Source organism: Cyprinodon tularosa, unplaced genomic scaffold (assembly GCF_016077235.1).
Source record: "Cyprinodon tularosa strain WSP-4 unplaced genomic scaffold, ASM1607723v1 ctg242, whole genome shotgun sequence".
Taxonomy (NCBI): Eukaryota; Metazoa; Chordata; class Actinopteri; order Cyprinodontiformes; family Cyprinodontidae; genus Cyprinodon; species Cyprinodon tularosa.
In genome coordinates this window covers 27,524-42,339 of record NW_024038901.1, presented here as the reverse complement: position 1 = coordinate 42,339, position 14,816 = coordinate 27,524, and the positions used below count along the sequence as shown (strand labels likewise).

At 37.6% G+C, this 14,816-nt stretch overlaps 1 protein-coding gene across 8 annotated transcripts in view; it reads right to left on the bottom strand.

Annotated features, from left to right (window-relative positions):
- Positions 1-14,816, bottom strand: part of myo1b (myosin IB) — a 67,797-nt gene that overhangs the window by 25,981 nt on the left and 27,000 nt on the right. For all 8 annotated transcript variants that reach the window (XM_038287629.1, XM_038287631.1, XM_038287630.1 and 5 more), the window contains 6 exons: positions 14,252-14,346; positions 8,389-8,493; positions 6,712-6,758; positions 4,332-4,395; positions 1,705-1,803; positions 767-870 (listed from right to left, as the gene is read on the bottom strand). In XM_038287629.1, coding sequence (XP_038143557.1) covers positions 767-870; positions 1,705-1,803; positions 4,332-4,395; positions 6,712-6,758; positions 8,389-8,493; positions 14,252-14,346 — 514 coding nt within the window. The remainder of the gene's footprint in view (positions 1-766; positions 871-1,704; positions 1,804-4,331; positions 4,396-6,711; positions 6,759-8,388; positions 8,494-14,251; positions 14,347-14,816) is intronic.

The following is a 14,816-nucleotide window of genomic DNA, read 5'->3' as shown; positions in this document are numbered from 1 at the left end:
GTCCATGTATTGTGCTTAACTGAGCATAGCTTAGATAAAAAAAAGAAAGTCAATACTTGGAGTCAGCAGACCATGGTGTTTGAGAACTGCATGCTACCGTGCGTTTGGTTTCAACTTCATTGGTCTCTTTTCAAGTAAGGGTAATTTCACAAGATGCAAAACATTTACTGGATTGTTACATACAATGCAATGTCAAAACTTTCAATAATTTGGCAAGAAATGGAATATGTCCTAAAATGCTAGAGGTAAGCATTAACTTCAGTTATACAGAAAATTTTTGTAGCTCTACATTTACGGTGCAATGGACCACCATTAAGGCCATTTTACATGTCGAACATGAGTTTGAAAACAGTAGTGAGAACTTTCTTTGCATTTTTTTCCTGGTTGGACTCAAAACAGGGTATAATAAAAAATAAAAAATAATCTGCGTATTTTACACAGATGGTCATTCGCAAAGATGGGCATTTGCAAAGTCCTCCATCTGAAAATATCAACAAAAAGCATTGAAGTAAGAGGCATGTTTACAGGTAACTACAGAACTATGCATTAAATATATTATGTTACACAATATTATGAGAAAAACCTTAAGCTAGGATATTCATTTACCATAAAGATTTATCCAAATAACTGAAATTTATCACACAATTTATAACAAAAATGTAAACCATTGAAAATGTATTACCAGAATCAAATAACATTTTCACAACATCAGTTTAATTGACTGAGATGCACCCTTTTTGAGGTGAAATGCGTTTGCTTGACTCACTCTGACTGTCCTGAAGTTGGCTGCATCATCCAGCCCACTGACTGTAGCAGAGTCCAGGCTCAGGTAGTTGTACTTGCTGAAGTCTCGCTCCAGCTTGAGCTTCTCTGTGACAAAAACAAACAATGTGGTCAAACCTTATTTCCACCTTATTTCCGCTGCATTTACATTGCAAACCTGAACCCTCATAGCAAAATTAGGCACTGGGATGTAAATCAATATAATGTGCTTAAAAAATCCACAGAATAGTTATCCAAAAGCAGTTTTGCACAATGCATCCACAAATGAGTAATTGCTGTGACCATTATTCCCTGGGCTTGAATTGCAAACGTAAAAGCCCACCCTATGTAGGAAGAAAGAAATCTATTCCTCTTGTGGGCGCACGTGTCGGGTTTCATTAGTGCCTGCATTAACTACAGCGAAACCCAGCCCCTCTGATGTGAGCACTCTAGGGGCCGGTGACCATTATTTTGTTCAGGACATAAAACAATGCCTTTAGTGCAAAGAATGACAAACAGAGGGAATAGGTCTCATTGCCAGCCTTTGTTTTACACAGTGTTTGTTAAGCAGGAAGATCAGGTTGTTGATGAAAAAGCCATGTGTTCCTGCAGCTGCAGGAGGATGCTTTTATGCAGGATTTTCACAGAACTATATGATTGTTACACGAATCAAGCAAAATCTTAATCGGTTTAACATTTAACATTATGAGGCACAGCATATAATAACTGTCTGGATTTTCCAGCAGTTGCTAGTTTGACTTCTTTTTTTGTACCAGTTCTTAGGAGCCTCCAGTATGATTTGAACATATAACTTAGTTCATCAAATTGCTGATTCAATGAGTGACAGTCCATTTTTAAATAATGCTCAGTTGCATTCGTTTTTTATATGCTTTCCAGCCACTTAAATTAGGCTTAAAATTAGCAACCTTTCAGAAAACTTACTGAGCATATCATCCGAGGCTCCAGACAGGAGCTGATAAAAGATGTGGAAGTTCCTCTCTCCTCTTGGCTGTTTCACCACCCGTGACTTCTCCAGCAGATCTAAAAAGAAACAAAAGGAAACGTTGACAAACAGGCTAATAAGTCTTCTCAGGGAGTTTCCCCCCCAAAGGTGTTTTAAAGTAAGCATCCGACTGTAGCTAACTGATATGTTCAAGTGTAATACCTGTACTTATAAAAAAACTTAAAGGTGTTCCTTGTCAAATCATGTTGGTAGTGACTGGCCAAAGCATTTATACCTCTCGACTTTGTCGTGTTAAAACCACAAACGCTAATGGATTGAAGTGGTATTTTTATTTTAAATCAAGGGTGAAAAAAATTATGCATTGCAAGTATTTCTCTTAAAATCCATTAAAACAGTTTACATTTAAAAATGAACACTGCACAAATTATTTTGCTTTCAAAGTTTGGTCTTATCCAATGAGAACATCCTCCATGTTTGCATTGTCCACAACATGGCTTGCAGTCATTTGCAAACCAGACTTGTGACAGATGTCTTTAGCATTGTGGGCTGTTTTTGATTATTGCTCTTCTTCCTTGGTCAGCCAGATTGAGTAGATGGCTATTTCTAGGTAGGTTTTCAGAGGTACTATACTTTAGAATTAACTTGACACCAGTGGGTGGTACAGAAAGGACAGAATACTTGATTGCAGAGCATCTGCAAATGTTCTGCTAACAGTGAATTACCAAGCCTTTCCACAGTGAGCTGGCGATGTCAGGGTCAGCTGAGGATCAGACTAAAATGTGATTCTGTGACACCCACAGGTCATGAATCACATAAGTGGCACTTAGGAGTGAGGACATCAATAATAGAACACCCATGACAGAGGCTGGCAGCAGCAATATGGAGCAGTGATCAAAAACGCAAAGAGAATGAGATGGAAGGCCAGTAGAAGCCAATTTTTCTTGATCTTTACATTTACAGCAGGGCTTCTGGCACAGTTGTGAAAAAGCAGGTGACAACACAACAAAAAAAACAAAAGCTATCAATTATTCTAGGAGCATTAAATTGAGTTACTTCTGCACAGTGCAACAAATCTGGTCATCTTACAATTGCATTTCAAAGGCCAGAGCTTCATATTTTCTGTTGAAAAGCAGCATAAACTAGATTACATGTCCTATTCAGGGCATGCTCCCATTGGTGCTTTTACATGTTTACAAGTCTATACAATATCCGGACAAAATCCCACATTTTAATAAAACGGGGCAGAAATGTACTGTGTAAAAAAAAAAAAAAATGGGTTGACGATTTACACCAATAGAAATAAAACAAAGCAATCCATCCAGCCCTGCATCCACTTTCACAGCCCATCTGCTGAGTTGTCCATCTAGCCAATTCTGAACAAGTCACATGTCAGACCAACTTAGGCAAACAGGGAGACAGAAGCACACTTGTGTCTGCTATTAGTTTCCGTCTTTGTTCACAATGTTTTGTCTGTACAAGCCTCCCCCGCCAGAGGTCACAGAAACGGAGGAGAGATCAAATCAAAACATGCGAGGATAAGCTGTGGGGCAGAATGTCAGGAATGGGATTCATGCTCTCTTTTGTTTTGTCTGAATTCCCTCATCCAGAAAGGTAGCATTTGGAAATGGTTTATACTTTATGTCCCTTCAAAAAAAAAGGTAGACTGAAAGCTTTACAAAATATTTGAAATGCATCAAAATATTAGAGTTTCGTTGTTATTAGAATGTTGGAATGCGAACTCATATCCCTGCAATCTTTATAACCATAAACAAACACATAATATCAGGATATTGCGATAGACTACCACAGAAGTGATGAATTGTGAAATCGGAGAAAATTCATAGCTCTTAAAATGTTTTCCAAAATTAATTTAAGCATGCTGTGTGTTAACTGTATACAGTTTCCAGGACATTCAGTGTTTTGAATGCAAATAATAGAAGTCAGTTTCATCCTGTCAACAGAACCTTCTTCTCACATTGTTGTTCTTTGCACATCATAAAGTTTTTCCTTCCTTCTTGTCACAATGGATTGATTAAATTTGTAGACTGCCACTAACAGCAGTCTTGCCAACATATCCTACAGGAGTTGGACCACTCAGCAGCTCCTCCAGAGCTGCCACAAACTTCTTGGCTGCTTCTTTCAGCAATGCATTTGTGCCCAACACCATACTATTTTTTTGATAGGATTGTTGTGCTAATCTTTTTTGGGGTATTTCCGATACAATATCAATATTGCAGCTGTGAGAACTGACTGATACCGATATTGATCTGATGTGATATTAGCACGAATTATACACACTTTTACTAATTGTTTTGTACTGTAGAATGTTAGAGAAGGCTTGATCAAGTGACACAGCAAAAATGGAACCATAATAAAAAGAAAATAAAGGGTATGTTAAGAATTTACCCATGTAATATTAACCAATAAGTTACAGAAACTGTAAACATTACAGAGTGTTTCTATCAGCATGCCGATATTGGAGATTTCAGATGCTGGTTGATATAACCAGATATAATTTTTTTTGCCAATATCAGACATGTAATGGACATCAATATCAGATCAGGCATCCCTAATATTTTTCCACTTTTGAATAATTCATACTCACAGTTGCTGATGACTCCACCCAGCGGATCTCCTTTGAAGTCGAACTCGATGTCCATGTATTTCCCCTGAGAGTCAGAGTAGAATGGCTGTGAGTTTTTATTTACTCAGATTTTTACTTTCATCTTTGAAATATGCTTTAAATAAGTTCTGTTGAGTTCATACTGATACTTTAAGTTACAGGCTTATAGCACTTTGAAGGGCTAACTCAAAACCCTAAATGTACTATTCCCTTAAAGCTGGAGGTTAGAATAAAAAGCGTTTAATTTTTTTTCTGTACCCCACCCCCTCCCCTCCATTCTCCTCTGAGGTATTAATAGTAGCTTAGTGATCAAGCCAGGCATGGCTGGTAGGCGGGTTCAGGCAGAATTCAATAAGCCCTCTGCACTCAGCAAAATGAAGTGAAGCCTTCATTCATAATTTTATGTTAAAATGATGGCTCTCTGATGAAGTGGTAGCTAGTAAGTAGAACTAAGGTTTCTGCTGGAGCCAAGGTCAACTAAATATAACCAGATCAGAGGTATAATCCAATGAGATGTCAGTAATAACTGTATGTCCAAGCACTTTTGTTCAGAGGCACCAGTGTAGACAGATGGCCAAAAGCGGTTTGAAAAGTAAAAGAGCAGAAAATATTCATATCTCAAGCTGCAAGTTCATGCTTGCTTTAAAGAACCAGTTTAGCTCCCCGTGTGTGGCATTGTAAGGAGGAGGCTAAATTAGTCTTGTTGGAAGCTACAAATTAAGGAAATAAATGCACTGTACATTTTTAATGATAAAAAGTTATGTTAAAATAACATGAATAGATGTAAAATAACAGGACCTAATCATCTCAGGGGTGGGGGGTGGGGGTGGGTGAGTTGATGTGCTGGTCACCTCCCTTAAAATACTGAGAATAAGAAAGTGTGGGAATGGCTTCTGTGAAAAACAAACACACCCATATCTTTCATAATGCAATTGCCTGAAGTTCTGCAGTCTGGGTTTGAGTCTATTTATAGAAGCCTCAAAATCAGACATCAGACCAGAGAATGTGAAATACATGGAATATATTAACCTATTACTAGACTTCCTCATTTTTAATTACTACTAGTTATGAGAATGAATGAAAACACAAATAGAACTGAATTTAATTTGTACAAGCATGTCTAAAAAAATAAGAAATTGTGTTTTTATCATGTAAATACAAAAGTTCACTATAAACTTACAGTGTATACAATTACAAGTGTACGGCTTATAGTAATGAAGAAATTATAAACGGAAATTAAAAGATGACAGATTTAGAAATGCGGGGACAAAACGTTGGACGGAAGGACAGATGGATGGCTTGAGGGAAGGTCAGATTTCTGGAGGGATAAAGAAATGGAAAGACAGAACAGAGAGTCTGATGAAAGAAATGGATGGGAGGAAAGTTAAACATACAGACATGAAAGGAAAGAAACCAATGGTTGGAAGGATGTAGAAATTGACACAGTAGAACAAATAAACCAACAATTTGCACAGACAGCTGGAAAGATTGAGGTCTGGCCGGCTGAAAAAAAAAACCTGACAGATAAGGGGAAAATTGGATGGACAAACAGACTGATGAAACGGTGGACAAATGGACAAATCAATGAAATGAATGTTGAAAAGTTGGAGAACAAATTGTTGATAGATTTTTCCCCAGACTATGGCTTTAAAATATGTCTGCAAATAGATTTTTGTTTTATTCAAACAAAATTCCATACAAACAAGACGTTGAATGAGTTTGCCGTAGCAATCTTTTTCTTTTCAAATAACCTAAGAAAATGCTTATTAACTCCCACCATATTTTTTAAATGCATTTTGAAGTAGAACTGCATTTTCTGACTAGCAGCACAAATAGAGTAAGCAAAGAACATATTTTATAGCTATAGCCCAACTAAGACAAAACAAATGCATAAGAGAACAAAAAAAAAAAAAAAAAAAAACACTATGGGCCAAACCAGAAACAAGCTTTAAGCATTTTTTTTTCTTTTTTTATTCTAAAGAAAATGTCTGGAGCTTTATCCAGTGGAAATCCCAAAAGTTGAGTGAATACATAGAAAATGCATTAGAAAAAGAAGTAAAAGCAGCAATAATAACAACATCATTGGAGTTTTGGAAAGATTCAAAGGGCATCAATCTTAACTGGAGTTCTCCCTTAAAAAGCTCCAAATCATACAAGCTATAATATAGGAATAGGAATTCATCCTCGAGTCATGAAAATCAGTTTACCTTAAAAAATAAATAACAAGACTTCCTGAAATAAACTTCCAAACTTCTTCTATTTAGATGTAATGCAGGGTAAGATAGTATAAACATTCATAATATTTTAAACAAATCAGAATCAAATTGCTTAAAATGTGTTTAAATACAAGGCCATTACTTACAAATCGTGAAGAGTTGTCATTCCGCACAGTTTTTGCATTTCCAAATGCTGCAGCATAAAAGAGGCAGGAGTTAAATTAGTTAAAAACTGTGTAAACCAAAAATATTTAAATATAACTCTGAAAGGTACAGTGGAAATAATAAAAGATAAGCCCCATTCTGTTCCATCTCTTAAGCCTTTAATATTGATCCCTGGCATTGCCCTCCTCTCTAGTCAGCTGTCAATCATAACAGACATAAATGTCAAAGCCATTTGTACTGATGATGCCCCATAATTCTGTGGATTAAGCAAAGCACCAGGGCGTTCCAAGCTTAGGAAGGACTAAACCTTCATGTCATGCCACATTCAAGTCAAAGTGCTTCCATATGTGGCCCTGCTTAGAAATAAACAAAAACAAGATGCTCTCGAAGGAGTCTAATAAATACAATAAGATGTTCACCAGTGAACATTTGCATAAAGGACATGTTCTGTTTCAGTTTAATTTGCTTCAAACAACATTTCTACATTCCGAAAGCTATTAATATGCCACATTTCAGAGAGATATGAGCATAACAGCTTAATTGCTGATAACAGCTAAATAATGTGTTTAAGTATTCGGATAGTGTGAATGTGTGGGCCGGTTGTCTGGAACGGCGGCAGCCAGAGGGCGAGAACACACAGAATAAGAGATGCTAAGATAAAACGTTGATGAGAAATCAGAGCAAAGAGTGAAAAATGGAGGGTTTCAAAGAATGAAGCAATAAAGAAAGTGAAGCAGAGCATCACAGAGCAACCATGATAAATCCGTTGTGTTTTGCTGCATAAACAGGTCCCTCCTCTTTCCTTTTGTGTGTGTCTGTGTTGGGGCAATTAGATCGGCAGGAGCTAAACTCTTGCAGATGTGCAGGGTTTTCCGCTGCCTTACAGCTTCATTTTTCATGGGCATTTCCTGTCCACTGCCCCCAATTAAAGTAAAGAAGAAGAAAAAAAAAAGTATTTCTCTACAGCACTGAGCTGCAGGAAAGAGTGTAGGGGGCCTATGAATCATTTTTTTCCCCCAAACTACCAGCACACTAAACATATTGTTATAAAGTCCTAGAGGCATACATACAGTCAGCAAAGGTTTACACAGATTCATCCAAAATTACAATGATATAATGGCACATGTTATGTTTGCAGTTCGAACGTTCCAATTCTGTTTTCCAAAAAATGGATTGAAAGAGATTTAAAACTGGATTAATGAGTTGTCCAAACCGTGGCATTTTGTTTAATAACCCAACTGTGCTTCAAACTTCAACAGCTTTCTTCCCAATTTCTCTAGCGTTTTCCTCTTTGCTATCGATTCTGTTTTAAAGTAAAGGAATTCATCAAAATAAAAAGCTGTAAGCATTTTCAAAGTTTAGCTCCAGCGTATGAAAATCCTTTGATCCAACGAATCTCCCCTGCTGCTGCTACTGTTATACTATACAGAGCACACTGAATTATATGATCTCCTTCTTACACTTCTCAATAAAGTGCAAACTTCTATATCTCAAGACATGTATTGCGACAAAATGAGTTTAAGGGGGCATAATTAATACTGCAATTATTTTTCGTGAAGAGATGATCCGAAGATGGATGTTAACACAGATTCCACCAACATGCAAACATCAGAGTCCTGCCCCCAAACTGGGACGCAGCTCAAGCCACTGTCACTTACCCTCAAGCACGGGATTGGACTGCAGCAGCTGTTCCTTGACCTTATTCACCTCCTGGCCCTTCCCACACACTGCCGCCACATATGACATCACCAGCTTACTAGCCTCTGAAACACACACACACACACACACACAAAGATATTAGCAGCATTAGGTTAAAGCCTCTCATAGACATAACATAAGAGTAAGTGCACCATGCCGTCTAATGCAGCATTCCCCATAAAAATTCCCATTACATCACTCTCAGCACCCATGAGAGTAAAGGCGGAGACCCCATTTTAGAAGCCCCCTTTGTTAGGTTAGATTCTGTCCCAGAATTTCATCACACTATCATCATTCAAACTGCTGATTTCATTGGGAAGAAGAGAAAGCCCCTAGAAAACCAATCTGGATGCAAGGATCATTGTTCACCCACTTTTCCTGTGCATTGAAATTGGTCTGGGAATAGGCGTTCTAACCGAGCTGAATCTTCAAAAATTAACTTTCAGGCTGCAGCCAAGACTCAGAAGAAGACATGTCTGATGATTGGAGGGTTGGCATCAGGATCCTCTCCGAACTACCAGATTGAGAATGACCCAAAAGTGATGTGTGTGACCTGCCAAAAAGAGTTCTGCTTTCCACGCTGCTGATGGTAAAAGCTTAGGGCTTGGTTATCTAGATTTAAGATTTTATTTAAAAAAAAAAATTTAAAAAAGGAGAAGAATGCAAGGATCAAAAGATGGGTTGTGACAAATAGCTCTTTATTATAACCAGTTTTGTATTTATGTAATATTTTTCAATAAGATAAAAATAAAAGTTTATTCTCTTTAGCAAAAATCTTAATGATAGACAGCCCCTTAATTTCACAGAAGCTTGTAAAAGGAGGGTTAGAGGGGAAAAAGAAGGGAATCATAAAAACATTAATGCAAATGACCCATATCGATGGGTAGCTTTTTAATGGCCTTATTACTGTAAAGCTCCAGGGTAGCTGAGATTTCTAATATCCAAATTTATCTCCGATTTGACAGCACCAATGACTCCTTAGAGCAGCGGTTTTAATATTCATGAGGAAAAACGTTTAAAGGAAGGTTTGTGGATAAAAAATATGATTGATCAAACTGGACTCAATATTTAATTCAGGTTTCTACAAATGATGCGCCATAGCATTTTAAAACATTTCAGTAATTTGTTTGTAATTTAAGAAAATGGCTTTTTCAACAACATATATAGGATCATGCAAGAGTTGAAGAGATAGCTAGGTTAAAATATCCAAGCTTTACATTTAAAGACACCGCTATCCAAGTTATAGAAAAGACCCTTAAATCCATCTCGTTTATGTAGCACTATAATTTTACTGGGGGCCTGTGAGAAATAATTATAACCATATAATCCATGATAATTACTAGCACCACTAGTAAAGGACAATAAGGTGAATAAGCTAAGTAAAGCTGCTGCTCCTTGTTGAAAATCAGTAAGGTTATTTTGGGATTCTGGCATTATCCTTTTCTGAATAGAAAATTTCTAAACATGCCCCCAGAATGAACTGGTGAGTGTAATTATCAGGTCTATGTTCTTAAACTAACATGAGCCCAGAAAACACAGTCCCAGTCATGTTTGTAAAAGTAGGGAAAGAAGAAAAATCACTGAATATTGGATATTCTACCCATGTTTCATATACAAGTTAGAAGTAAATCGGAAAATCTAATAAAAAATGGTCAGCATACAACATTTTAAAAGGTACCAATAATTGCCAAACCAGTGGGGAGGGAGGAAATGTATCTTTCCTTAAAATTTTGTTTTGATTGCTTATATTGTTCTTAGAGATTCATATATAAGTTATATGTACAGTACATGTTGCCAGGGATGCTAAATCTAAATGCAACCAGAGATGCATGTATAGAGTAGATTCCATTAGCGTTCCCACAGTCTGTGCAAAGGCAACTGGATATTGCAATAACCTGTGAAGCAGCAAAACTGAGCAACCAGGAAATACCATTCCTTTTATGTACGTCCAAGGTATGTGGAAAGTGCACTGAAAAAAAAAAAAAAAAATCTGAACTTTATACAAAAAACGAGAGAAACTGGGATTTAAAAGGTTACGTCTGAAAAAGGGCTCTACTTATCGTTCAATACCTTTTTGGGGTCTAAGTTTTATGTCAAACAAGGAACATTGTTGTCAGTGTAATCATGCTGGGCCTCAGTATAAACCCAGGCAGCATGATCACATTTGTACAGCATATGCTAGAGTTCTTAGATTAAGCTACCTTTAGTATTCCTTATTCAGAGTGCAGGTCAGAATCATCATTCTGCTTCATGTAGAAACATGATATCAACAGAAGCAGCTTGAAACTTAGATGCAAATCTGATTAAAATCTGCTGGGTAACTTTAAGGATAAACTGCCCGCATGATACAAGTTCAATTACATAAAATTGTTTTGTCTACATGCAGAATAGTTCTGTAGCAGAGATTTATCTTTTAGGAAGCAGCTGCACCATAAGACACGTTTGTTAAGGTAACATGTATGACTAGGTTGTTTTGTCCCCCCCACCAGTTCTTTCAGACCAGATCTTAAACACAAACTGCATTTTCATTTTAGTGCAGTTGGATCAGAATTGTGTGTCCAGACAGGTTGCTGTGGAAATGCTGTGGGTGTTATTAAGTAGGTGGGCACACTTGTGAAACAGCTAGCAATAACAGGTTCCTTCCAGCTTTGCCTGTAAATTATTTTTCCATCAACCCAGTGCTCTCTGTAATGTACTTTACAAAAATCTACCATCTAAATCAGTTCCTCACCAAGTTATTCTTGCACCACAAGTGAAACTTGTACATAATATGGGCAACAACTAATGAAAATAATATAACAAAATGTAAGAATAAAATTTGAAATTCTGCTTCTCACATATAAAGTGTTAAATGGCCAAGCTCCGTCTTATATCAGAGATCTGATATAGTTATGCTGCTATAGGCTTAGAATGCTGTAAGACATAGGGACCCTTTTTCATCTTTCTGCTTTAATCTATATTCTCCATTCTGCAGTATTTTTTTAGTTCAACCTCTAACTTTAGAGGTTGCTTTGTTTTTTTTCTCATTGTAAACGGAGGATAAAGTCTGATTGGGTTGTTAACTCCCTCGTCAGAGTGGTTAAAATCATATGCCTCTTTGAAGCATGAGTCAGGTGAGAGCAGGGTGCTTTGTAAGTAGCTGACATATTATGCCTAAGACCTACTCCTTTGTTGAGAGATTTTTTTTCAGGTTAACAAAGATGGCTTCCATAACCCCTCTCTCAAACCATCCGTTTCCCTTTGCCAGAATATGGATGTTGTTGTCCTCAAACGAGTGTCCTTTAGTCTTCAGGTGTATGTGAACAGCCGAGTAATTTATATTGTTGGGATCAAGTATCGCTGATGATACCAGAACTACACCACTCCGAAGACAGACCACTCCGGCAGAGTTTTTTAAAGAGGTAACTTCCTGTCAAATTTCCTATTTTGTCGGTGTCCCTGGGCCACTAAAGGCTAGTCTGAGTGCTTCTCAGCTGAAGGCTACACTAAGTAGCGACCAAATATTTCTGGAGAAGTCTGTGCTCGCTAGGCCGAGTCAGACTTTTTCCTGCAGTTCAGAAGGAGCTGAACGCAGTGTTTTTATTCTTCTTGTGTTTCAAACCGAGTTGAATGCAGTATTCCCTAAAGCCTGCTTCAGTAGAGACAGAGAAGATCTAATCCAGCTCTGCTAACCTGAAGCTAACCACTGAACAACAGGGCCCCCAATCACTGTTTGCCAAAGGAGTGGTTAGAAGCCGTGTGACCCCACGCGGCCTGAGATGGAGAGATGGAGCAGCACAGAGGAGCTGCTGCTGGAAGGCTGCGGCTACATGCTAACCACTGAATCTAAAAAGGTGATGTCCCTTGCTATTGTGAGTTAGAAATTAACCCCCTAACAAAGTTGCCTCTTATTATAGCTTCGGATTAATCCAAAATCTGGACGAACTGACTGGACTGAAGATGGGGCCTGCAGAAAACCAGACTGAGCCGAAGGCCTTCAATCCACCGAACCAAAAGAGTAACATCTTCCTTTCCCCTTCGAAAATCTTCTCAGATTTTAAACGGACTTTGAAACCCCTCTTCACTTATTATTTCTTAATTTTTGCTTATTTTAAGTGGTGTTTACATAGTTATTTGATATAATACTGTGTTATTGTAGCTAATAAAGGTACCATTGTATTTTAACCCATGGTCTTTGTATTATTTAACAGTGAACGATTTATCCCTCAACCTGGGTTCACTCTTTGAGAAGCATCCGAATGAATAGAGACATTTGTGTAGTTGGTGATTAATAACATTGCTAAGAGAGCCTAAATTACTAAATTGGTGAAAGACAACTGATTTTTTAACAGTCGGATTCAGGAGTCCAACCTTTTAGGAAAGAGGCTAAAACCCTGGTCAGTAAGCAAATTAAATCATTCTCATCATGATAATTAGTTTTTACCCTTGATTTACCTCTTAACAACAACTTCCAGTCCTAGTTATTTAATATATTGATAATCTTCTGGTAAAGTCTCACAACAGTATCTTTGCTTCTTACTACGTGCCTGCTTCCGTCTCCTCGAACTCCAGTCTGCCTCGGCAGATAATCGCTCACACAGAGCCCAAATCTATTGGATGTTTGTTTCTTCCTGTTAAAAGGGAGTTTTCCTCTCCACTGTCGCTACAAGCATACTTGGTATGAGGGATTGCTGTCGAGTCAATGAGTTGATGCAATCAGCTGGTTTTCCTCAGATAAAAAACGTTGAACCAATCTGACTGGATGATCTGGTTGAATTGTCTCTGTAAAGTTCCTTGAGATGACAGGTTGTGGATTGGTGTAATATAAATAAACTAAATAGAACAAAAAGAAAAAGATTCCTCAAATCTAGGATGTGACAAAACTAAAAAGGGTTTCACTTTAGAAATGCTGAACAACATGCTCCTGTACTATATAGGATATGCAACCAATATAAGGACAGGGTCTCATGTACAAATTATGGCATTAATGCAGTGTAGCTTTGAGCGTCCCTGTGGATTTGTTAAAGAGCACAGGGATCTTTGATAGCAGCTTTTAATTCATCTGTATTGTTGGATAAGTCTTTTCTCACTTTCCTCTTTTCAATCCATCTGATTGATGGGTAGAGGTCAGATCACTCTTCTTGCCAATCAAGCACTGTGATTCTAGGTTGGTACTTTCAAGCAATCCAAGTTCTTATAAAAAATAAATTTAATATCTGCATAAAGCTCATGAAGCAGGAAATAAGCATACAGACAGTCCTTATTTTTTCAACTAGGCAGCTGTGCCAACTTTAGAATTGATTAAACACAAAGGAGTGCAAAATCCTTCTCCCAACTAATCACTGTGAGATGTACAAGGTTAAAAAAATAAATAAAATTGTTTCTTCCTGTTCTTCCGTCAGGCTCCGATTCCTCATGTCATATGAAATGCATAATTTACCTTCTTCTGAAAATAACCCGGGATGACTGAGCAACAGTTTTTTTTTTCCCCCTCCTCAGATTCGATAAGCTGCTTCTAATGCCATCTAATTCTCAGGCAAACATAAAACACAAGTAATGCAATCATGCCATCTTATTGGCTAGATACATTTGTGTGTGGTACCTTTTGAAGCTCAATTCAACAGTCCACACTGTGTAAATCATACTCTTGAATGGACTCTACCTTAATACAATTTCAAAGTTGCTAATATAACAAGTTTTGTACACCACTTTCTGAAAAAAAAAAAAACAAAACTCACAAGTATAATATTTTAAGTGCAGTATATACAATTATAAATTGTCAACCAAGACCATTCTGGTGTTTGACTCATTGTGTACATCTAAATGATACCCGACAGTCCTCACCTGTTTTCCCAGCTCCACTTTCCCCTGTGATAAGGATACACTGGTCTTTGTCCTGGTCCCTCAGTGAACGGTAGGCCTCATCTGCCAAAGCATATCTGGAAGATAAATGAGAGAGAGAGAGAGATCAGTCCATCTCTATATTGAAAATTTGCAGCTTGACAGTACATTTGCCAGTTTGACGGAAAGTTTCAAGAAGCAGTGTAAAAAATAAGTAGGCTTTTGCACCAGGCCACATGGCGTCTCCTATAATCAAAAGCATGTGGCTTCATCGGAAATTAGGTTGCATCTTGGGGCATCCACTACCCTGGAGTGGCTTGCAGCTTTATTTAGCGACAGTGCCTGGATCACATTTGGAAGCACAGTTGTCCATTTCCTACTGCTGTTCTGAAACATGACTATCGAAGGAAAACAACCCTAATATTTAAACAAAGATTTATGGGCAAAATGTTTGGCTACGGTCTTATTCAATCATTATTCAGACCTTTTTCTCCTTTGTTCATACCCAAGCACATTTGTAATTTACATAATGCAATTACTAAATAGAAGCATAAACAAACCTTGATAG